We start from the raw sequence: 26,922 nt of genomic DNA on the forward strand, positions 1-26,922 counted from the left end.
TTATTTCTCCATAAAATCTTACTTGAAATTTAAGGTTAAAAAAATAGCTGTGGCAATTCACTGTAACAAAAATCCATAGACCACTTTGGCGTTATTGTCGCTAAAAAAAAAGATGCCAAATTTCAAAACTCGAAAATGTGTGAATTCGTGTATATCTTAGAAAATTTTGAATAAAAAAGTCTAATTTTTTGCAGATATGCTTAAAAATACACCTACTTTAAGATGATGGTAAAAATTTTATAGGTTATAATTCAAAATTTTTTTCGAAAAATTTATAAAAATTATTTAAAAATAGCAATTTAAAAAATAAAACACAAAAAATGAATAAATTTTATTTGGAATGAACCTAAATTTCGAAATGTGAGAAAAAAAATCAAAAAAGTTTAATAAAATACAGAAAGAGTCCGATTTTGTGTCAAAATACCTATGTTAGAATAGTGCTATATATAAATCTAATATAAATCCTAAGTCGCGCTTTCGAGACATGAAAAACGCAATTTGAATTTTGTCAATCGGCCCAGTAGAACGGGAGATATAGCACTGTCCCATTTTTTTTTTTTTTGAGCAGTGTACCTTGTTTGTGCAGATGCATGTTTCCTATGTATTTTAGACTTTCTGCATTCATTGGTTGTACCTTTTCTATAATTTATATACCATAAGAGGCATTTCACGTTAAATTTCAAGATTAAAAAAAAAAAAAAAACTAAATGTGTAGATTTTTTTACTTCGTGTATTTCCAAACTATCCCGAAGTCTTTAACAATGTCATTTTAAAACATGTACATGGCATCTGGTAATCAACTTCACATTTAATTTACAAAATGTGGTGAAATTTTAACACTGTCACTTAATTATTTGTTAAAAGAACTTGGTGGATAGAGATTGCTATGGAAAAAAACAGCATCAGTTTACCTTCCTTTTTGGAAATGCCAACTTTAAGATAAATTAACTATGATTAATAATTTTTTCCCGCTACATTTTTTTTTTTTTTGCAAACTTTTTACTCTACTATATGTGTTAGACTGGTGATAAGATTGATCACATGCTCTTCCTTGGGAATTCTTGGCAACTTGTATTATTATCTTCATATCATCCATCCTGTGAAACATCATTTATATTTTTCATTTATTATTTTGGCTGCTGATGATGCATGTTTATTTTTTCCTTTCCTTGACATTCTAATTATAAATAATAAATTTTATTTCAATTAAAAAGTTTATCACAAACAGTATCTTGTTTTCCTTGCTTCTCATGCTGAATTTTGTCATTCTACTAAACAACCAAGAAAGTTTGTTCATTATTTTCTCTTCTTCAGGAAGTCAAATATTACAGAGGCTTTCCTTAATGCTACAGATAAAACTTTTATTACAGTAAAACTTGAGATCTGACACATTAATAAAATTTGCTGTTCAGTTCTTTGAAGGACATCGTTTTAATTCTTGGGAAATTTATGAATTCCTCATCAATGCAACCTGATGTACACAACATCAAACTTTTTATGTATTACAGTATTATGTATCATTAATAAATCTTATGTATTGTTGCGTGTGTACGGGTTTGTTTGGAATTAAATGCACAAGTCTGATGAAAAATGAATAAGATTTATTATTATCACAAATAAATAAAACACAATACTTCAATTTTCTCAGATATTCGTGCAATATTACAATATCTGACAGTAGTAATCTTTTAACTACTCAAACGTTCAAGAGAACTTAATTCAAAACAGCTAAAGAAAGCTAATCTGCAAATTCGCTACAATCAACAAGAGCAGTTTTTTAAACAAACTCTTAAAACAACAACAAGCTAACTAAAATAACTGACGGACTGAATTGAGAGGTTTTCCTCCTTTTTATAAGATTTTAAAATCGCGCATGAGAATTTTCTAGTACTTTCTCGAAATCAAAAAGAGATATTTATTAAATGTTACATGCACGCGCTCTTGTATTTTCAAGTTTCCGGCTTAGCTTTCTTTTAATATTCGTCACGCGCTGCACTGCGCACGAAATAAAACCATTTAATTTACAATTCAACTAACATAAGCTATTTAAATACCAAATCCGTAACAGTATTATGTATCATTAATAAATCTGCTTCAAGAACATTTAATAAATCTTCCATATCTGACATTGTTAGTCCCTTAAATATTCTTCATATTTTAGCTAAATTTATCTTAAAGACTTAAAATGGTAAATTGTATTTTCTTGACAATTTCATTCACCAGTATCTCTCAACTTATTAATTACAATCTAGTTTTTCAGATAGCTTTAACACCATTATCCACCACTTTTAGATTGTTATGAATTCTATTCAGTTCAATAAATGATGCTATGTTTGTTTAGTTCATTTTGCCCCTATTAATGAAGTATTTCCAGCCACAGTACAGAATAATTTTGTTCCTCGAAGAATTTTATATCTATGTATTTCAAAGAAGCATAGGGAAAGTGAGCAGGACATCAAGTACACCACTGCATATCAACGTGAAGCATTGACTGAAAGAGTGGTATATTCATGTGGTGCCCACTTGCTTTCACCTCTGTTTGGAATAGTATTGCAGTCAAGTTACTATGATTCAAGAGCAAATATGGGAAATGATGAAGGACATATCTATATATCTGTATCTATCTATCTATATATATATATATGGAGGCCTTGTGGTGAATGCCTCAATCCTGCCTCTGCTTTACAGTGGCAACTGATTCTGCAGTTGGTGTCATGACAAGGTGTGCCACTGCATAAGATAACTTGTCTTTTCTTATAGTTATCCATGGCACTAAGACAGCCCAGCCATACATTCATGATATCCATCAGCTAAATTGCATTGCCAGTGATGGCTGGGCCACACACAGCAAGGATGTCCCAGAATGCTACAACCACCTTACCATCCTTCTCTGCTAGGCTGATCCCCAGATATGTTACTGATTAAGTATGTCTGAGATCACTTAATATGACAAGTTGGATAACCTAAGAGTTTGGTCAAACTAGATGTGCACTTTCAACAAATGTGAAATGAGATGATGAAGGACACCGTATGGGACCTGTATGCCTCAATATTTGCCCTATAAACTGCTTTGATTTTTACTCATTTTCTTATATCAACGTTAAATTCACATACATAACATTTTGCTTAAATCTGGCAACTCTTTTTTTGATGTGCCGACTTTTATGGCAATGAGTGGATATTGTGGAAGAGAAATTTTAATTCTGTTGTTAATACATCTCTAAATGTATAGCAACAGTAGGTTCTTATATGAATAAATATATATTAATTTTGCATATTTATATCTACAAAACTCTGAAAATAAAAATTAAGTTTTATCACCCTAATGTGTAGAAGAAGAATGACATAAGATTTCTGAAAAGGATATATGGAACAATCAGTTTTCAATTTCTAGAAAACATATCTGAAAAAGTTATAAAAATTTGAATATTTAAGTGCAACTGAATTCATTAAAAAAAGCCCTTGGGGTGGGGAGGGAAAAAAGAGAGTGAGAGAAAGAAAGAGTACATTAACTTTTTACATGATTTAAAAAAAAAAAAAAAAAAAAAAAAAAAGAGAGACGGACATCTTATCCTTACATTTCAATGAACTGATGAGTGAGCATTTCAGTTCAGAATATTATTATTATTTTTTTATATATAGATAGTTTTTACTTATTTCTAGGAGAATATCTATCACTTCAATAGAATTTTATTTCTGATATTAATACATAATGATTATAGAAAATTTCGATGTATGATTACAGAATTAGCTTTGATTTCATTTCTTGGTTATTTATAATAGCTATTTTTCCTATTCTATTGTGAGACACTTATTTGTGTGGTTAGCTATTCCTTTTTGAAAGAACATGCAATTAAAATGTCAAACAATGTAAAACTACTTTTGAGATGCTGAGATTATTCTATATTCCTAATTCATAAAATATTAGTCAAAAGATTGTTTAAAACATTTCAAATTTAGACCACAACATTCTGCTTTAATTGCATGAATAATATAATAATAGCAATATGGAAAATTATTTACCCGATGATATGCCATTAAGAACAGGTGGTCCCATATCTGGACCCATGGGCCCCATAGGCCCATCAGGACCAGGACCCATTGAGAACTGAAAAATTAACAGGAATTTTTTTAAGATTTTATAACTTGGAAATTATTTAGAAAAATTTTAAATTAAGTATGTAACATTCTATTAATAATGGGATGTAAGGAAATATTTCAAAATCATTCTCAGGAAAATATGTGATATTAAGATGATTTAACTATTGGTATGCAAAGTTAAAGAACAAAATGAATCACTAAACTACATAATAGTACGTGCCTATAAATGGTTTAGTTCAAAAGGACTTACTTTTTTAAAAATAATATCTTGGGTGACATTCACATATTAACTAAACTATGCAAGTTGCAACACAATAGGCACAGTATAACAAATTAAAATAGTACTAATAAATAAATAAAATAAAAATAAATCTTAATGTATCCAAGCATTTATGGAAAAATTGATTTTTGAGACACAGACAAATATTTTACTATTTTTGACAAATCAACTTTATAATTGCTTTGTGCTACTCTTGAAACATTAAAGCAAGAATCAAAGACAAAATTTATATAAAAAGATCTCTGCAAATTTTAGATTAAGATCATTCACAAAACAATAGTGATACAAAATGTGAGCACAGTTCTGTACAAAATTTTCAAAATTTTGATACTCTTTTCTATTCTCCTTCAAAATAGCCTCAGGATTCACATATTTTTTACCTCAATGAATTCATCAAATAGAATTGCATAATCATGTTTCAATACAGCTAATTCTGTAATAACTGCTTTCTCTACATACCAAAGATTTTCCACAGATAATACCACTCTTAATACATCCAAAATCTTGAAATGTGTTTTTAAATTTCATGATAAGGCAGCAAAATAATTTGAAATTATTGTACAGTTATTTGGAGGAATTGTCTGTTTACAAGAATGGCGTATAACTTGTGCTTCAGTAAACACATAAAACCTCACCAGATCACAGTTCTTCGGGGAAATCCCTGCTTCACGAAATATGTTGTATATGTGTCATCTTAAAAACTCAGGAATTTTCATTGATGCAAGAATACTTTAATTTCTTCTATTAAATGCATCAGAAATGTGAAAATAATATAAAAGGCAACCAGTATCATGTTTCTAAGTCTACAAAATGATTAACGATTATTTAAATGAACAAGATTCTAGTGTTTTTAAAAGAGTCAGCAAACTAGCATTCCAAGATCAATGTAATTTTTACAAGAAAGTGTTTTCAACTGCCAGTTCAAAACACTATCCATTCAGGTTAGTTTTCAAAGTTATTATCAGTGTGATATTAAGGAAATAATTTTGAACACTAGTATAGAAAACTACATAAAACTGTGTTTTTGAGTACTTAATATGATATAACAATTGCTAGCTGGATGTACTATTTATTTACACTAAAAAAGCATGCTCAGGGAAATGCAATAATTTCTTGTATTCTCCTTTACTTGAAGGGCAAACAAGACCCAGACCACATTCTCATCTTTACCTGCATATTTCAGGCACCTTAAGAGGTTTTTAAGGAGTTAAAGAAATGTAAAAATTAACTCTGCACTTTCTGAGATTTGGATAATGATCTTCTTGTTGCTAGATAAATGCACTAACCACTATCACTATTGCCACAAGAGTGTGGACGGAGAAATGCGACAATTTATTACAATGAGAGCATTTCTGATTAACTTAGCTAATCCTTGAAGAACTGTTATAAGCAGTTTCAGTTACAAATATTTCTTCAATAATATTTCATAAAGCAAAATAATAATAATAATAATAATAATAATAAAAGAAATTTTTACCAACTATATATAATTAGCCCTGTTAGTGCAGTCAATATTAGAAATTACATAAACATTTACTTACCCCTGGCATATTACCTCCTGGAACAGGCTTCATCATTGTGTACATTCCATCTGGTCCAGATCCTGAGGAATCTAAAGCAGATAGCAATCAATTCTTTTTGATAAACCACAATTATTTCTTCCCCAAACGAATTTTGATCAGGCAAGAAATAATTGAATGAATAATACATAAACAAGCACAACATGCAACTGCTCATAAAACAAAATAAAGCCAAAAATATGAAAATAAATTCAGTTAAGGGAATATTGATATATAGTTTATCTTACAAACATATGCAACAAAACAGAATGAACATTCAAAATTTAGCAAATCAGAGAATTTATATTGTAAAAAAGAAAAATTCCACATTAAAATTCATTAACATAAAAACTAGACATTAAAAATTCATATTCTACATCTAAAAACTAGCACACACACAATAATAACACAACAGTTTACTAATGTGGATGCAGAAAGGGGGGAAACAAATAAAAAACATCATCAAACTTATCACATACATTAAAAATATCATATAGAACGTTCTACACATTTAAAATGACGGATCACGAATTAAAGCCTGCCATAATTGAGTCTGTCTTTTATCTAATAATAATCCCTTCTTTTGAAACATTAAATGCACAGTGCATAAAAATTTTAAAGTAACACAAAACCAGATATGTAGGATTACTATATGGCTCAATAATTAATATGCAGGCTGTGTAACAGACAAGTCAGCATCAGCTTACTAGCAACAGAAAATGACAGATAGGAATGACTTTTAAATAGGGTTTTCACTGAAATTCAGCTTTTAATTTTCCTGAACTTTTGATTTTTGAAATTGAGCTTTTAATTTAATTTGTTTATTATAAGAATAATAAACAAATTAAGTACAACTAATTAACTGAGTAAGTTTGTATATCTGTTACAAAATATACCAACTAAGAAATTATAAATATTTAATTTATCTTTCTTACATCTACAAAGTAAATTAAAAAATATATGATATATACTTCTAAACCATTGAAAAAAGATGGTAGGGTTTTAAAACTATAAATATATAAACCTCTGGGTGATAAATTTATAATAGCACATTATTTATAATCATCATTCATGATAAATATTACCCATCTGATGTTTCAGAAAAATATTAAAATAAATATAGTTATTCATTATAATGTAAAAACAGTGTAATGATTTCTTAATTACACTATTTATTTAAAAGGGCAAAAAATATGTCTAAATGAAAGCAAAATATTGGGTTTTAACGAAAGTTTCCACCACAGATTTCATGATTTCAAAAAAGTTATTGTGTAGTATCTGTCTTTTCCTTTAAAAGGGATTTAAATGTAAAACATTTTGCTGCAAAAAATGTCTGACATGTTTAATGTTGGGGGGAGGAGACTCATTATAAAATGGAATTACATCTATCTCTATAAACTGATTTTAACCTACAATGATTAAATATCATTGCCTACTTTATTGATTTAGAAACTGAAGATTCATAATCATTATCTTTGGATACACACCAAATCATGATCACTCAGTTGTAGACACACAGACTTCCCATTATTGTTAAAGTAATGAAATTAAATTTAACCTACATATTTTTTTGCTACTTTTCAATTAATAAAATATCATATTTGTTTAATACCTTTTCCCATTGTCACTTACATAAATTTTAATATGTTAAATGTCAAGATTTTAATAGGTACATCATAATACCTTAAAAAAATCTATCATCTATATAAAGAAGTTGGCCAACTCTGCCCCAAGCAACCATCATTTGTGGACAGGATGGAATTCTGTAGATTCAGGATACAAACAAAACACATACAGGAGATCAAGAATTTAGGATAAGAAATAGGGCTTCATCTTCCAAATTCTCCTAAAATTTCCCCATCAGATTACCACTTTCTTGGTACTTAAGTTAATTTTTGTCTAAGAAATGTTTTGCCAATGATGCATCAATGTATTGGTGGTGGTTTATTGTGGATCCAGTGATATGACACTGCTTTTTACAAACCTGAAATAAATTACCTTTGCCACGCAATGGTAACAGTGCACCACTATATGCAACAAAACAGAATCTTCAACTATTGCTGAACAGTAGCATAACATTTTGATTAAAGAGATATATTTCTTTTCAATATTGCTTAAAATAGGCTATTTCATTTGGGGAAGGGGGGAAATGCCATCAGAAATCACATATACAGCTTATACCGAGTATGCTTTTATGCTCTAGGTATTGATGGAATTTGTTACTACAACTGCAAAAACCAATTTACTGAAAATGTCAATTAATGGGGAGAGAGGAAAAAAAAAAAGGGGAAGGTCTAAAGATTTAAACTTATTTAGATCAACACCTTACATCCCCTGCAGAAATTTGCGATTGGTTAAAAAACTGACATTTTTTACGTTTAAATGCATAATTTTATTTTGCTTACTATATTGTAATACACTGTTGGAATTAAAGGGTAAATTTAATGGTTCATACACACACACACACACACGTAACACATATAGTGGATGGACAAAAATATGGAAACACCTTGTGAAATGCATGTTTGAAAAGAAAGATTAATTTTAATGAAATATGTAGGTGGCGCTGGCGTTTTTGACTACTGACGCCACCTATACAACTTCGTAAATGTGCTAAACAGTTCAGTTGTTGTCGGAGTACTGTTATGTGAGGTTGTCATTGCATTATGTCAGAGTTAACAGACTTCGAACGTGGGCAAGTTGTTGGAGCATGTATGGTAAGTGCTTCCGTAAGCAAGGTAGCCGAGGTGTTTAGTGTTTCAAGAGGTACTGTATCGAAGATTTATTCTGCATATTTGAAAAGCGGAAAAACATCATCTGCTAAATCACAGCGCGGGCGAAAGTGTGTCCTGAGTGATCGTGACAGACGATCATTAAGGGCAATTGTGACGAAAAATAAGAAGACCACAGCTGCAAAAGTTACTGCTGAAATGAATGTTGTGTTACCGAACCCTGTGAGTACCAAAACAATTAGAAGGGAGCTTCATAAACAGGGAATTGCTGGTCGTGCTGCAATTGAGAAGCCACTCATCAGTGATGCTAATGCCCGTAACAGGAAAAGGTGGTGTTTAAGTCATAAAGCCTGGACTATAGAGCAGTGGAAGCGAGTAATATGGTCTGATGAGTCTTCTTTCACATTGTTTCCCACTTCTGGCCGAGTTTACGTCTGGAGAACGCCATCTCAAGCCTATAATACAGACTGCTTGTTGCCAAGAGTGAAACATGATGGGGGTTCTGTTATGGTTTGGGCAGCCATATCGTGGTTCTCTGCTAGCCCCATGATAACTGTGTCAGGGCACATGACTGCCAAGACTTATGTGAACATTTTGGCCAATCAAGTTCATCCCATGGACAAACTTTGTTCCCCGATGGTGATGGTGTCTTCCAAGACGACAAAGCCCCTGTTCACACAGCTCACATTGTCCAGGACTGCTTTTCTGAGCACGAGGATGAGTTGTCCCATCTCCCCTGGCCACCACAGTCACCAGACCTGAATATTATGGAACCTTTGTGGTCTACATTAGAACGGAAAGTGCGTTCTCGTTATCCACCGCCAACATCGTTATCTGAACTTACCACCGTTTTGCAGGAAGAATGGTATAATATTCCCTTGGCAAACATACAGGAACTGTATTTATCCATTCCGAGAAGACTGCAAGCTGTTTTGGATGCCAACGGGTTTCCTACACCATATTAGGCAAAGAAACATGTTTCTTTCAAAGGTGTTTCCATATTTTTGTCCAACCCCTGTATTTCATGCACTCAATTTGATATCAAAATGCTTCTTTAAGCATGGACATTCAAACAGCACATTTAGCATAACATAATTTGAAAGAAAATATTAATCACAATACAGTACCCTGAGGACTTGGCATTATGGGAGTTCCTGGACCCTGACCACCTGAGCTTGAAACAGGAGGTCCCTGAAATCAAAGAAAAATATACACTTTAGATCCATCTTGGAAATTTCATCCAACAAATCTTTCACATTATTTAGTTTGCTAACATTTCTCAAAGTTGAATATATCTTCAGTTTATGGAGGGAAAGAGGCATTCCATTTATAATGCATATGCATTCAAATGCAAAACTTGTTAAGCATTTTTGATGACAAATGAACAAAACAAGCAGATATATAAGTGATCAATATTATTTCTAAGTACAGTCAAAAGTCGTTAATTCGGACACCCATAATTCGGAATGATCTATAATCCACACCTTAAAGCTACAAACTTTCTGTGCATGTGTCAGTTGACGCATGCGCGTAAGACCTTTACGGCTGCGAATATGCATGTGCGCATGCGCATAATACGTTTACGCATGCACGTTTAATGTATAACAGACGGTATAAGATAAGCTAAAATTATCTAATTCAGTTAATGTTGCAGATTGCGTTGTTCCTTAATCTTCGAATTGGATCCGGCTTATTATTTTTTGCAGACTGTTAGAGCAATTTTATAAAAGTAAGCTTGAACTTTCGATTATGTCAAAAAGAATTTCCGATATATATTTACTAATATGTAAAGGATCTACAAAACGAAAGTATGTTTCGAAGTCCATTAAACAAAAAGTGGAATTGCTGCAAAAAATGGATAAAGGCATATCCTTCGTTTCTCTAACCATTCCAAAATCTGTTCTGGGGGTGGGTCGACGCTGCGGTGCGCAATGAATTGGAAGTTGATCTGTCAGCACTATCCTTATCTTCAGGGCAGATGTTTTTATTTTATTTGGCTCATAATTCCTTACTAAATGTAGTATTTCATCTTGATGTACTCTGTCTTTGATATGATTTAAATCAAATTCCTCGTCATTATAATTCGCTTCCAATAGTGAAGAAAGTGACACAGAGGTTATTGAAAATGAAAAAATTTTGATTGACAAATTAGTCGGTAACGAAGCAACTTAAACAAGTTACATTGAAAGAAATGTTTAATAAAGTAAACAAATATTAAGGTTTTTTTTTTTTTTTTGTAAATTTTGATACCCTTTACATCATAATTGTTCTTTATTTCATAAATTATGGTTTCATATTTTTAATTTTATAATTTCTGCCAGATTTAAACTGATGATCAATAATCCAGAAAAATCGATAATGCGAAATCGCCGAAGTCCCAACAAATCCGGATTAACGACTTTTGACTGTACAACCAAATCACTCATTCAAGCTATAATATGTGTTCACATTTCACTGATTCACAAGCAACAACCCTAAAAATGGTTTCTCCTCTTTTTAAACTTAGAGTTAAATTAAGCCTCCAGTTTACCAACTGTTTGATGTCCCACATGCCGTACTTAATAGAAGCTATTATAAAATCAAACTCACTGATTCATATTTTGTAAAACATGAAATATCTGCAGGAACATTTTAATCTTTTACTGGAATTGATTTTCTACTCAGAATATTTGACTACTCAGTACAATTCATATTGGTCTTATATCATGAGGGTGAAGACAATTAGCAAATGAATTTATGTGTTTAAATATTGGGTGAAAGGGTGGAAGTTTGTATCAAAGAAGTTGGCAGATATTTTCAGCAATAAGCTGATACTATTCACATGATTTCAGTCATGTTTATTTAACTAAGTTTTTCCTTTCAAGTATTTACTGTAACTGATGTAAGGGACATACTGTGTACTATATGTGGCAGTCTGTGTGAACATTTTTCATTAATTTTTTGCTGGGATTTGCTTTTAAAGACTACACGACTAACTAAAATTGTCAATTATTCTAAAATGTCCATTTTTGTTTTGCTTTCATTAGGATATTAACTAGAATGAAAAAAATTCACATATTTTTACAGATTTGAAATGAATTTTATCATTTAAGAAATACTTTGTACAAAAATATTTAATAATTTGAAATCAGCTGTACAAATAAAAGTTAAAAATTATCATTTAAGAAATACTTTGTACAAAAATATTTAATAATTTGAAATCAGCTGTACAAATAAAAGTTAAAAATTATATTTCGAGACAAATTAATGAAATGCTCCAAGAACTGATTTCTTCCTTAACCCTCCAAGCAATATGTATGTTCAAAAATACTTGTTAAGAAAGATAACTTGAGCACTCAAACATGCAGCTTGAAATGTGTCCAGAGAGTTAAGATAGTATAGCACAGCAGTTGCCAACCAGTGCTCCGTAAAAACTTTTTGATTGTTGAAAATTGGGACATTATTTATATTTTTATGGAGATTCAGTTTAAAAAAATGAAGAGTAACAAAACCTATTATGGAATATGGATTATATATTTTTTAAAATTTTAGCTACTTCTTTTAGGGAAATTCCTTCTGAATTTAGTGAGTTTTTAGCTACTTTTGCAGGTTTATCTAGTGACATCTGAAAGTGAGAGTTGACATCCATGGATATACTGTTGTTATTAATAATAGCTGGAACTGGAAATTCTCTTTCCTTTTGAATTACAACAAATGCTATTGTGGACATTAATAACACAGTTTTTCTCCATGTCAATACGCATCTTGATGGATTTTTATGAGAAGCATCTGCATTCTTGTTTATAACTGCATCACTGGAAATTTCCGTTTTTGTTTTGTCTAACTGTTGATCCATGGCACCATTGCTGAGTAAGCGATGATTATTATGTATACAATAATTAAAAATTGATGGCATAACACTATCAGTTTATTGATACTGCTTTATGTTTGCGAATTTGTTCTTGCTCTTGGTGAAGTTCCTTTTCAGTGATATGGAAAAGTGAAGGTTTCTGTACAAGAAGGTAAGATTTTTTTATTTTTCATGCAATTTTTCAATGTCAACAAAATATGTGTAGTTTCCTGATTATTATTGAATAAATGTAGTTACTTTTTTTTTTAAATTCATATCAGTGGTCCACCAAATATGAAATTATATATGTAGTGGTTCATGAAGGTCTAAGGGTTGACAACCGCTGGTATAGCATATATTGGAAGAAAAGGAGTCAAAGCACAAAGTAGAAAGATCACTTTGGGATTATTCAGGGAAAACACTATTTTCCATGGTCTTTTGGAGATCTTTATAGTTTTAGGACCAAATCCTTGGCCGTTTGGAGGGTTAAAAGGCACATTTACATTAGATTGCTCATTTATTGTTATTGTCTCATGACACAATTTATTAGCTACAAATTAGCGATCAGGAAAGTGCAGCATTGTGAGCTGTCAGAGTTACTGAAGTACCACCTTCAGTAACCTTATTGCTTTCAGTTCTAAATACCTTATTGCAAGCAGAAATGTGCTCATCAACAAAGGATCAAACTATGCATATCTATGAATTAGAGCTGCAGCCCAACACAATAATTAGCCACATTAAATTACAATAAATGATTATAACCAAAAAATATAACCACAAGAAAATTAAACATGACAAGAAAGATGAAAACAGCAAGTTCTGGTTTTAATCAGAATTTTCTGCAATGCTGGAATCACATGCTGGAATATTTATCACAAAGAAAATGAAAGTTTTGATGACATATTCTTCAAAACACATCAGAGAGATAAATAATCCAAAAAACTGAAGCAGAATTCAAAATTTACAGGAAACTAGTGAGATGAAATAAGTACACTCTAAACTGAAAGCAAATATCAATTTATATAACACACATATAATAATGTAAAAATATATAAAAAAATTATATATTTTTTAATTCTTCAAAGTCAAATAATGCAAAATGGAACCATATATGACACAAATTTATGATGACAAAAGAATACATATATTTACCCCATAATGACTTCCTGGTGATGATGATGAATAATTCATCTGAAAAATACATTTATAGTTGATACATAGTTATGAAAAAATCTAAAAGTTAATTGCTACATTTATAACATAATTATCTGCACTTTTAAGTTCAATTCACAGAAGCAAGTGATAAAATTATCACATAAAAAAAACAGTAGTATTATCTGAATAGTTTTAAAATATGGCCAGAACACTGAAGAAAGCTTTCTTATAAATAACAACTGCATTTAACGCATAATTAGTCATAAAATTAAAAGCATATATATGACCATAAATGATCTTTTTGACAGACTGGATTGATTTAGGAATACAGCACAAGGGCTATTAGGCTCAGTCAGAATTTAGACTGGGAGTACTCCAGGAGAAGGTACTTTGAAAATGAACTTTTTGTGACCCAGGAAATAAAAAGTCTACTAAAGATGGGACAATAATATATTTCTCGCTCTACAGCACCAATTGACGAAATTTAATTTGCGCTTTTCATGTCTTGAAAGCGTGATGTATGATGTATATTACATTTATATATAGTATTATTCTAACATAGGTATTTTGACACAAAATCAGACTTTTTCTGAAATAGCATATCGCTTTCTTTCCATATATCATTTCTACTACAAAAACTAATCCTAAATATATTAAATTTTATAAAATTTAGTGACACACTTATCAAGAAATTTAAAAATTTATCTTGGTGCCAGTGGTGGCTTGTAGCCAAAATTAGTGGGGGTGCTGTTCCAAAAAAAATTAACCTTTGTTTTAAAATTGTCTAAAAGGAAATAAACATGTATAAAAAGAAAATTTATTTTGAAACTTCATGAAATCTTACAAGAACAAAATTAAACATTTTTTAATTACTTTAACCTAAATTGTTACAGTTCAATCTTTGTCTATTCATTTAAAAATGAAATCCATTCTTCTTGTTTTAATTTTTGCGAAAAGATCAATAATTTTCTCCTTGATCTCTGGATGACAACTGAGGAGATTTTTCTTTATTGAAATCAATGCAAGCGCATTTAGTCTTTCCGAATTCCTAGTGCTTCTTAGAAAAGTTTTCATTCTTTTAAATGTTGAAAAGCAGCGTTCTGCCTCTGATGTAGTCATAGGAACTCTCAAGAGAATTTTTTTTTTTTTTTTTGTTTCGTAATTTCACTAAGAACATCATCTAGATTATTTTCGAAGATAAATTTCAGATCAATTAATTTGCAGTATTCATGGATATCAGACCTACAATAGAATACTTTTAGTTCAGTTTCAAGCTTTTCTTTGTCAATCATTAAATACACTTCAGTGGTCAGTACTATTTCTTCTGTAGAATGTTTATTCCTAAAACTAGCGAAGAATTTCTTGTTTAACAATTTAGCAGCTGCTAAGTGTTTAGTGGAAGAATATTTGTGCATTATATCAATACATAGTATAAAATCACATATTTCCTTAGCTTCTGCCATCAGTGTCTTTGAAAAATTCTTACAGTAGTTTGAGTTTCTTAAAAAATAGCAGTTTTGAAATTTGTTATATATTCGTTAACTTTAAACAACACACTAATTTCTCTGGATTACATTTAGTTGTATATTATTTCAACATAATGCATCTGATAAAAAAGCTCTAACCAAAACTTGAAATAATTATCATACCGTTTTTTTTTTTTTTTTTAAATTCCTGTTGCTTTTGCAATAGTTTGATCTGCATTTGATGTTTATTGAATTTCAGTAAGGCAATTTTTTAAAGGTTGCAAATTTTCATGAACTCTGTTTATGGTTCGTATGATGAAGTTCCACCTTGTGGAGAAATACCACACGCGAGGGGTAAAAAGAAATCACGTTTGCAACAACATGCCAGAATTCCGGCACTGCAAGAGCGACAGTGCTCTTCTCGCTACTCGGCTCGCGTGCTGTTTTCTGTGCGCGCATGCACAGAACAGCCAAACACCATGTCGCTGGAACTGTTAAGCACGCAGTTCCAAACAAAGAATTTCGTACTTTTTTCACAAAGTAGGGGATGGCAACTGACATTAAGCTTAAGGATTATGTATTGTAAAAGTATAAAGAAAGAATTAAAGACTAAAGGACACACTATATTAAATATTAAAAATAATAATAAATGGAAATAGGGGGTGATGCAGTTCCACAGTGCTTATTACGAGCCGCCACTGCTTGGTGCATTTTTTTTTTTCAGTCTGCGACAGGAATAATTAATTCACTTGGCAAAATTCTTAATTTATGGTAGCCTATTTTCCTTTCCCTTTCACAACTTCTGAAACTAATCAAGATGATCTTGGAAAATGGATCCAAAATGATCAGAAAGTTTTCACAATTTTGACCATGAAATCATCTTATGGAGGGCACATTCAAAAGTGTAAAATGCCATATGAAGCATGGAAATTTTGTCCTGATCCCCAGTCAACGACTTTTTGAAAAATAAAAATATTTCTGTATCTGAATCTATTGATAACTCAGATATAAATATAATTAACTGATATTAATAATTGTAACTAAATATAGTTTATGAAACAATTTTATTTTTCGACATCAAAATTTGAAGGTAAGTAATTTTAGAAATCATGGATTCACATACTTCAAATGATGAATTGTAACTTTTAGAACTATGCCTTTAGAAAGGTTAGTTTTTGATTACAAAAGCATCTGTAGCTATAGCTATACCTATTTCTGATGATCCATTTTCCATCATATTTACTTTAAACTATTTAAATTACTACTATAATTTTTTTTTAAACTATTTCTTCTGAACACATTACAATTACTTCCTTGAAGTGACACATTTAACTCACTAATTTTTATTTACCTGACAATCAATATACAGTCGAAAGTCTTTCATGCGGACATCCATAATCCGGAATGATCTATAATCGGGACCTCAAAGCTACAAACTTTCTATGCACGTGCGTTTAATGTATAACAGACAGTATACGCTAAGCTAAAATTATCTAATTATCTATTTCAGATGTTGCAGATTGTGTTGTTCCTTAATCTTCTAATTGGATCCGGCTTAATATTTTTTGCAGAATGTTAGAGCAATTTTATAAAAAAGGCATATCCTTTGTTTCTCTAACCGTTCCGAAATCTGTTTATCCTGATCTTCAGGGCAGATGTTTTTATTTTATTTGCCTTATAATTCCTTACTAGATGCAGTATTTCATCTTGATGTACTCCGTCTCTGATATGATTTAAATCAAATTCCTTGTCATTATAAATATCACGAATACACATCAAATAGTTTTCTGGTTGCAATTTTCTAATTTCGATTATGCGTAATGTATGCTTTATGCATGCGCACGTTAAAAGAAATGTTTAATAAAGTAAACAAATAAATATTAAGCTCTTTTTTTTTTTTTTTTTTTTTTTTTTTTGTAACTTTTGATACCCTTTAGATCATAGTTGCTCTTTATTTCATAAATTACGGTTTCATATTTTTAATTTTATAATTTCTGCATGCCATTTTACCAGATTTAAATTGATGATCTATAATCCGGAATCGCCGGAGTCCCGACGAGTCCAGATTAAAGACTTTTGACTGTATATGGTTTTAAAAGCCAAATTTATTGCAAAAAATCAACAAAATTAGATTTTCATCCAGTTACAAATGTACCAACTTTCTTATAATCAATTAAAATAATTTTTAAACTGTAATGACCTGCATGAATTTGTATTCTGCATACGATTTGGTAACTGGCACAGTATTTCAGCATGTAGTAATAAGATTTGGTAACTGGAATTTATATGTCTGAAAACAGATAACTGTTATGGAAATAACAGCTGTTAAAGAAATTAATGATTTTGATAGTATTATAAAGCAAATTTAAATCTGATATTTTTTGGGGGAGGGGAGCTGTGAGTGCTTTTCCATTCCAGCTTCCTACATTCTCACCTACGTCAGTACTTTATGAAAAATTCACCAACTACGTCTTCCCTTCTTGTACATACTCTCAATGGATGACAAAACAATAATTCTTTATGCAATTTCTTTCATATGAAGATATTAAGTAATAAGCTTCTGTAACCAGTCATTATTAATATCAGAAATTCATCTGGGAACAGTATGATTCTTTAAAAGAATTTTACAAATTCTACCGGTACTTTTCCATTTTGCCGGCGCAAGCGATAAAGTCGCCAATAATGGTACAACCGATGCCAAACAGAATATTCTCGCTGGTAATCTTTTACGCCTCATTCAGATAGTTCAGTTTTATGTCTAAGGCCATTTTCGGCAATTAAATCAATTAGGATGCAATCACAGCGCTTACCCGAAGCCGAAGATATAGAAAAGGTAACGTCAAGGGTTAAATTCATCAATTCTAATGAGAATGCATTAGCGAAGTAAAGCACTGCAGTTTTACATAATTTCTGAGTAAGCTATTCGTACGAATTGAAGTATTTCTTGCATTTAAACTTGTGTTCCAAATTAAGATTTAACTCGAAATTAATGTAGATAATTACTGAGAGCATTATATTTTTGTAGAGTAGTATACGTGAGATGAGATCGCTTGGGGTCATGTGATATGAACCGGCGAAACAGGATGTTGAACTATGAAAGCATAGTAAATTCTTAAATTAATGTCTTTTTATAATTTTATTGTCTTTATTTATTGGCTTTTTATAAAATTTTAAGCGATATTAAAATGTTTATGCCTTCAAAAATAGAATTCTTAGGACTAACATTTTTTAAACATTTTTTGTGTGTATAATGTATGTTGTCGCCAATAAAGTCTGCTTAGCGAGTTTTGCGCCGGTGAAATGGAAAAGTACCATTCTACCTTTAATTTTTTTTTTATCAATTATTTCTAACATTTTTACTGCAGCAGGTAACACGGGATATTCTTCCATCATGTACACTTTTTATTTTTTTTTCCAATTAAATAAGGTGTTTTGTATGATGCAAGATAACATTTTTTGCTGATAGCAATAAGTTTCTGAAAGCATTGTTTTCTAGTATGTAAGGAATTCAAAATATTTCTTTGGTGTATTGCAAAATACTGCAAGCTAGGTCAACAATATCATCCTAGTTTGGATCGTTTCATGCTCTCAGCAGCTCACAGCGAGAATTTAATATGGCTTAATTTTATACTTACTTGTCAATATTCACAGAATAATAATTTAACAAAACATTATAATTTAGGATATGCAATAATCCTGGGAGGTGGGGCTAGCATCTCAAAATAGGTATAGCCATAGCTGCTTTGCAGCGTTAATCTGTAGGAGATGATGACAAGATGCAGCTGAGTGATTAGACAACTGGTGTAAGAACTCTTTCATTATCAAAAACTCACAAACTATTCTGCTTAGTATTCACGCGGTACTGCTGAACTGGTTTTTCAATAATTTTCAGTCACTGAGCATCCAGAAATGTTTTATTTTTGTAAACCTTAAACTTCCTCTGAATTGTGAATTTAACTCCACGTGGTTTCGTGACCTACACATTGAAAAATCATGCTCTATGGAGGAAATGAAAGTCTTCCACTGGTCTCAACTAATTTTCTTTCAGATCAGCAGGTTTTAAGTATACTCGCTCTACAAACATACTACAGTCACAAATATCCACACTCTATTTATAATTTAAACTAAAGTCCCACAGCATGTGCAGTCAGTCTGCAAAACAACCACCTCATCCAGGGCAGCTGGCATTCTTGTAACAAATGTAAATTCTAAAAATTAAAAAATTATCATTTGAACTGTTATGAAATCAAAATGAATTTTGAAAATAATAATACAGTCAAAAGTCGTTAATCCGGACTCGTCGGGACTTCGGCGATTCCGGATTATCGATTTTTCCGGATTATAGATCATCAGTTTAAATCTGGTAAAATGGCATGCAGAAATTATAAAATTAAAAATATGAAACCGTAATTTACGAAATAAAGAACAATTATGATCTAAAGGGTATCAAAATTTACAAAAAAAAAAAAAAAAGCTTAATATTTATTTGTTTACTTTATTAAACATTTCTTTCAATGTAAGTTGTTTAAGTTCGTTCGTTTTTTATGTTATAATACATTCTCTTTAATTCTATAAACAGACATAATTTCTTGTTCAGTTACAAAGTTCGGCTGTTCAAGTCCTATAATTGCTGTGTGGAGAATACCCACTAATTTGTCAATCGAAATTTTTTCGTTTTCAATAACCTCTGTTACTTTCTTGGCTGTGGAAGGGAATACAATGACCAGGCATTTGATTTAAATCATACATTGAGTAAGCAATTATAAGCCAAATAAAATAAAAACATCTGCCCTTAAGATAAGGATAGTGCTGACAGATCAACTTCCAATGGTGTTAAAGATAAACAAAGTTTAGATAAACAAACGCTAAAGTTTAGATAAACAAATGTTAAAGTTTAGATAAACAAACGTTAAAGTTTAGATAAACAAAGGATATGGCCTTTATCCATTTTTTGCAGCAATACCACTTTTTGTTTAATGGACTCCGAAAGATACTTTCGCTTTGTATATCCTTTACATATTAGTAAATATATATCGGAAATTCTATTTGACATAATCGAAAGTTCAAGCTTACTTTTATAAAATTGCTCTAACAGTCTGCAAAAAATAATAATCCGGATCCAATTCGAAGATTAAGGAACAACGCAATCTGCAACATTAACTGAAATAGATAATTAGATAATTTTAGCTTAGCTTATCCCGTCCGTTATACATTAAGCGCGCATTCGTAAACGTATTTTGCGCACGCGCAAATTCGCAGCGGTAAAGTTGACGCATGCGCAGAAAATTTGTAGCTTTGAGGTCCGGATTATGGGTGTCCGAATTAACGACTTTTGACTGTACTAACTATTATTATTTTAAATAAAGTATGTAAAATAACTCCGTTCAAAGAGGAATTACATAGACAGTCGAAAACCCTTGCTAACTAATGGTTGTTACTGATTATCAAAACAGAACTACAGTTATATGTCACGAAAAAGATACAAATTGGGATGTGATACTCATTACTTTTTTAAGCAACTATTTATTACAATCATTTTACATACTAAAAAACCAAAAGAAATTTGAAATGGTTTATCCATTGATCAAAAGAGTAGATTTAGAGTAATTTTATTATCAGATTTGTGTTTTTTCTTTTGTACACTTTCATTTCAAGCAATGCTTCTATAACCAATGTGGTGTTCCAAGGCATTAGACTCACTTTTAGCCTTTGCTGCTTACTTATGTCACCATCAGGGCTGGTGCTAGAGCATATGCAATCGCACCAGAGGGCCCACCAGCGGTCGAGTGGTACAGACGCTGAATACTGATAGTTCGGTCCGAGGTTCAAATCCCGCGAACAGGCTGGCTGCATGGGCATTTTCGCAGTTTTCCCTATGTGTAACATGTATACAAGCCAGTTTCCCTTAGAAAGTCCTCCACGAAAGCATCCCTCCCTTTAGGCAGATAGCCCTCGTGTGCTTTGCCATAATTGAATAATCCAATCGCACCAGGCAGCAGAATTTAGGGGTGAAAAATTTTTTAATTCAAGGGGTGGCAGATTCTAGGAATCTGAGTGATTGCACTGGGCAGCGAAAAGTAAAGCACTGACACTGATCTCATCTATTAATACCGATGGGATATGTGGAGTTACGCATTTATGATGACCTTGGTGGTGTTAAACAACTTTGGGATTTAATCTTGGATCTGCTATGTGGCAGTTAAATACAGTGCTGTTATAGCAAAAAAGCTTTCCTGTGATAATTTCTGATATCTGAACTGCTTCGCATTTCAAGCATTTGATTGGTTTTCAGGAATGCTACACAGTCAGGCCCTGGACATTTTAAATGCAATATTAGGAGGTGTTACTTGTAATTGCAAGTGGAGAAAACTCGTTTTTCTAACCTCCAAATATTACCAGTTAAATCCACAATGCCTGTCACCTTGACCTCCAGCAAAATGAGTCGGCAACACTCGTGCTAATGATTTCGATCCTAATTTTATCTTTTGAAGCGGGATAAATTCACATCCTGTCCTTAATTGCCAGCCAAGAAGCTCATTCTTTCCTCCGAAAAAGAGCAATTTATTCTGCAAATTGAAATTTTCTGTCCCAATCATCAGATCAGCAAAACAGTGACTTCCATACACTGAACCATTGTAAAACTTATACCTTGCTTTTTTAGCTTCCCCACCAAAACAGATGTCCAGAAAAACTCTCTCTCCTGCTGTGAAAAACTAACAAAAGAACTGAAGATAACAAATGAGCTTTTTAACTGCTCGTTACATTAATACACACAGTACTATTTAAATAAATAAAAAAAAAACCTCTTAACGCACAATTTAATCAAACCAATTAACACATAATTAAAATCTGTTAGCAACACAAAAGAGCTATATTTAAACAAAATCTGTTAGCTAGATATGTATTATTTATTTATTTGAACATTTACTTCTTTATCTTCCACTTTTGGGGATAATATTTAGATCATTGAAGAATATAAAGAAACAAAATATTTAAAATAATAAGCTAAGTTGAGCAGTTCAAAATTAGATCTTCCTATTACTGTAGAAGGACTTAGGACAACTGCTGATATGTGTATTATAACTGATAAAATCTGCAGCATATGTAAGCATTTTAATAATTTTTTTGAAGTAAGCAAATAATCATTCGTAACATATAAAAAATTTAGGATTTAAACATTTAGATTATTAATAATCAAGAAGTGATAGAATTCTAAATAGGCTTGAAATCTTATAAACCTTATAAATTATATTAGGAGGTGTTATTGATTATAGCACCTCCTAATATAATTTATAATAAATAGGCTTGAAATCTTATAAACAGTTGATTTAGATTGAAAAAATAATTTGAACATATGACTGTTATTGAATTACTCACAGAAGATGTGTTTGGGTTCCATGGTCGGCCTCCGGGACCAGGCCTAGTAAAAAAATTAATAAATTTTAACATTTCTTTAATTAGCACATATAAAATTTATATACTGAACAACTGTATGTAATAAAGCTACACACAACTAAAATATCAAATCTGTATTATGAAGAATTTTACGTATCAAATAAATAACTTCTAGATCTAAAGACTGCCATGCATACTAGTTACATCATATATTACTGCTCTGTTTTAATTAGTTAAAACTTTAAATATTTTATTTAGAAAAGCAAATTTGGCTCCTTGTATAAAACAATGAAATTAGACTATGTGCAAAAGTTATACTTGCTAGCAAGAAATTTCAGGACCTATATTACTAGTTTCCAATCTAGTGCTAAGCTTAAAAAATGTACTGCGTTACTTGAAAACATGACTCTCTTTTAAATACTGCATTTACTTAGGTAGTTTATCTTTCATTCTATTCAGAATCAAATGAATTTTAATAGATGCATGCTTTCATCTGATATTCACATGTATTTTTATGCTAAAATTTAGTGAGTCTTCTTTGACAATCTATATTTTTATCAGTTTTGTTAAAATACACATATTGCTTAATTGATACTTATAGTCATAGGAGGTGAAGGAAAAAAAAAAAAAGCGAAACATTGTACTGACAAATTTTAAGATGACAAAATGATATGCATATTTTTAACTATTGCTTTTTTCAAAGACTGTATTTCTACAGGTCTGTTAGAATTAAAGCTATTCATATCATTTATTGAACTCTTCATTGAAACAAGCTATTCTTTATCTTTCTTTAAGTTGCTGCCCCAATATCACAGTAACAGTCTGTTTTTCCTTTTTTAATGACCAAATTTAATGCAGCATACCTCATTTTTACTTTCTTGTACGAAGTAAAGCAAGTATTGTAAACACAAAAAATTCCAGGTTTCATATTTCAACAAAAGTATCCATTTTGACCACCACTGAATGCAATTTAATGATGTTTGTATGGGACATCTGTATGTAAGGACAGAATAAAGGACTCTTTTTACCCAAATGAATTATAAAATTGATTTAAAATGGATTCAGAAGAGATTTTTTCGTGGCGTCTGTACGCATTTATCTCGCATAACTCAAAAACGAGTGTAATCTTGGAATGTTAAAATTTTGTACATAGAACTGCTATAGCATGTAGTCGTGTACCTCCCTTTTTGGTTGCAATCTGCCACACCAAAAGTATATAAATATGTATATATATATATATACCCACTTCTGTTACTCTGCTTATTGAGCTCAGTTTTTTTTATTCTTATATGTTGGTAAATTGTGCATTTTTTTTTGTGTTAATAATGATTGAATTATGTTGTTCTTAATTTCCAGTTAAGATTTTTAAGCCAATAGTTGTAGAAATATCAACAACTTATCAATAAATTGTTTAAGTGTAGCTAAGCCTATTTTTTTTTAAAACCATAACAGCCATTATTTATTTAAATTTGAAGCAGAATAGTGAAGTAAGTCTTTCTGCACCTTCTGTGTCTTTTTGCAGAGTAGAACCAAAACAAAACTTTTAGTTTTGAGCACCGAAAAATTAGCTTTCGTTCCCATTAGTCGAACTGCTTGTTTTCACATAGAAGCTGCAATTTTAATTGTAAAAATTGTTTATTTTTATTGTTTTAACTGTATTTGGTGTTTTATGTTTTTCTATGTCTTTCAATTTTTAATGAAGATATTTTGAATTTCTATGCATTTTTGTCTTGCCGAAAAAGTGAGAAGTGAATTAATTAAATGAGAAATATATCTCTAATGAAATTTGAGGAAATATGTTTAAATGAAATATGGGAAAAATGCATATAATTTAATATTCAATACAAGGAAGTCACATGGTGTACACATCTGTTTTTTTTTAAACATTTCCACACCTCTCTTAAGAAGGAATATTTTTCTTTCAATGCTTACTTCTTTCTCTGCAGTCCAAAAAAGGTTAAATTCTGTTTAAATAAAAAGGTTACTTTTAACTTTCTCATGACTACATCATTGTTTCAGACACAGCAATAATTTCACTTCCCATCTGGCAGAGTTATTGGATTAATTAACTTTACCAGATCAAGTAAAATGCTACAACTTTTAAGATGCGAATATCATAAGTAGGGAATGAAAGATTATATTATCAAAGTATTTACAGTAAAAATAAAGTTAACAATTAATGTAGACACAATTGTGCAAATACATTTAGAAATATACGGTACGTTAATCTTAAAAAAGTTCAATACAAATATTATTTGATTAAACATTGGTTGAATCTTCATACAAAATTCTACAAATGTCAACAGTACATTAAGGCAATGCAGATCAAAACAGATTTAACATGAAAACTTTTGCTGAAAATCACTACAGGATGGGGAAATGAAGCTTGCACAATTGGAGTTTCATTAATTCAATAAATTTCATTTATGAGTGGGAAAAATTTTCCTAAATAATGGCTAAAAAAAAAAAAAAAAAACTTGGAGATTCTGTAATTTATTCGGACATGTAATGAAAAACTGGGATAGCTCACAGCTATGTATACTAGATTCTTCAATACTTCTTAAAATCAAGATAAGCACTTGAAGGATATGGAGTCAGAAAATATAACTAATCTCAGTTTTATAAACATTTTTAATTATTAAATTTAGTAAAGTATATTTAAACAAATAATATGAACTACTTACATAGACATAGGTGACATCTGGGGCCCAGATGGTCCCATTCCTCCACTAGGAGGCCTCATGCCACCATAGTTCTAAAAATGGAAAGAAAAATAAGTTTAAAAAAATCCTCACACGGTTACTTTTACAACATTTTTGCTATAAATATACAGTCAAAAGTCGTTAATTCGGACACCCATAATCCGGAATGATCTATAATCCAGACCTCAAAGCTAAAAACTTTCTGCGCATGCGCCGCGTTGACACATGCGCATAAGACCTTTACGACAGCGCATATGCGTGTGCGCAAGTGCAGAAAACGTTTTCGCGTGCGCGTTTAATGTAAAACGGACAATATAAGCTAAAATTATCTAATTATCTATTTCAGTTAATGTTGATGATTGCGTTGTTCCTTAATCGTCGAACTGGATCTGGCTTATTACTTTTTTCAGACTGTAAGAGCAATTTTATAAAAGTAAACTTGAACTTTCGATTATGTCAAATAGAATTTCCGATGCTGAAGCTCCCAAAGGATCTACAAAACGAAAGTATGTTTCGATGTCCATCAAACAAAAAGTGGAATTGCTACAAAAAATGGATAAAGGCATGAAGAAGGTGACAGAGAGGTTAGTGAAAACGAAAAAAATTCAATTGACAAGTTAGTCGGTATTCTCGGCACAGCAATTACGGGACTTGAACAGCGGAACTTTGTTACTGAACAAGAAATTATGTCTGTTTATAGAATTAAAGAGAAAGTATTATCACATAAAACGAAGCAACTGAAACAATTTATATTGAAAGAAATGTTTAATAAAGTAAACAAATAAATATTAAGCTTTTTTTTTGTAAATTTTGATACCCTTTAGATCATAATTGTTCTTTATTTCATAAATAGCGGTTTCATATTTTTAATTTTAGAATTTCTGCATGCCATCTTACGAGATTTAAACTGATGATCTATAATTCGGAAAAATCGATAATCCGGAATTGCCGAAGTCCCGACGAGTCTGGATTAACGACTTTTGACTGTATCTGAAATGTTTAGATATTCATCTAGAATAACCAATTAAGTCCTCTTTATCTGAAATTTTGAATATTTGTATTTCAAGTATTTAAAAAACAACTATAAGTAATATAAGATTTGATCAAAAAGTTCTGAGTTTGACTTTTTCAGAGAAACCATACTATTTAAATCTTGTGACCCTTGAAATAATAAACTATTCATTCATTGTACGTCAACATTGTTTTCAATTCTTGACATATTTTTGATACCCAATTTCCTGAGTTAGATAGTTTTGATGGCAGATTTTTTTGATACTATTCCAATATGTCATATCTTTATTTGTTCAAAATGGGTTTTAACTTTGAAAATAGGGGGAAAAAAGTATATATTAGGGAGGCAGGTTAGGTATGTGATGAAACCATGAAAATACAGCTGCCTGTTTTGACACAAACTGTTTTGACCTGTTTTTAGCTGTTTTGACACAAAAGCCATAAATCAACAATGATGCCTGTATGGGAGCCTTGTTATGAAAGATGAACAAGAATTTGTTTAAATGCAACTGAAAGTGATAATGGATTAAATTAAAGTGAATTATGGGAGGGGGAATCAAATGTGCGTAAAGCATACAAAAAAAAAAAAAAAAAAAAAAATTCTAAAAAAAGGCTGTTGTTGGCTTTGAGGTCCGGATTTTAGATCATTCCGGAAATTGGACGTCCGTATATCAGACTTTGTACTATATACA

At 31.0% G+C, this 26,922-nt stretch overlaps 1 protein-coding gene across 4 annotated transcripts in view; it reads right to left on the reverse strand.

The window, feature by feature from the left end:
• Positions 1-26,922, reverse strand: part of LOC118201102 (single-stranded DNA-binding protein 3-like) — a 231,722-nt gene that overhangs the window by 22,613 nt on the left and 182,187 nt on the right. For 3 of the 4 annotated variants that reach the window (XM_085814470.1, XM_085814471.1, XM_085814468.1), the window contains 6 exons: positions 25,202-25,272; positions 22,500-22,542; positions 13,654-13,692; positions 9,800-9,863; positions 5,923-5,993; positions 4,024-4,108 (listed from right to left, as the gene is read on the reverse strand). In XM_085814470.1, the coding sequence (XP_085670596.1) occupies positions 4,024-4,108; positions 5,923-5,993; positions 9,800-9,863; positions 13,654-13,692; positions 22,500-22,542; positions 25,202-25,272 (373 nt within the window). The remainder of the gene's footprint in view (positions 1-4,023; positions 4,109-5,922; positions 5,994-9,799; positions 9,864-13,653; positions 13,693-22,499; positions 22,543-25,201; positions 25,273-26,922) is intronic. The other variant, XM_085814469.1, reaches the window with a different exon arrangement.

This window comes from Stegodyphus dumicola, chromosome 4 (genome assembly GCF_044657685.1).
Source record: "Stegodyphus dumicola isolate Sdum_Otavi_A_Nest chromosome 4, ASM4465768v1".
In the NCBI taxonomy this organism is placed as follows: Eukaryota; Metazoa; Arthropoda; class Arachnida; order Araneae; family Eresidae; genus Stegodyphus; species Stegodyphus dumicola.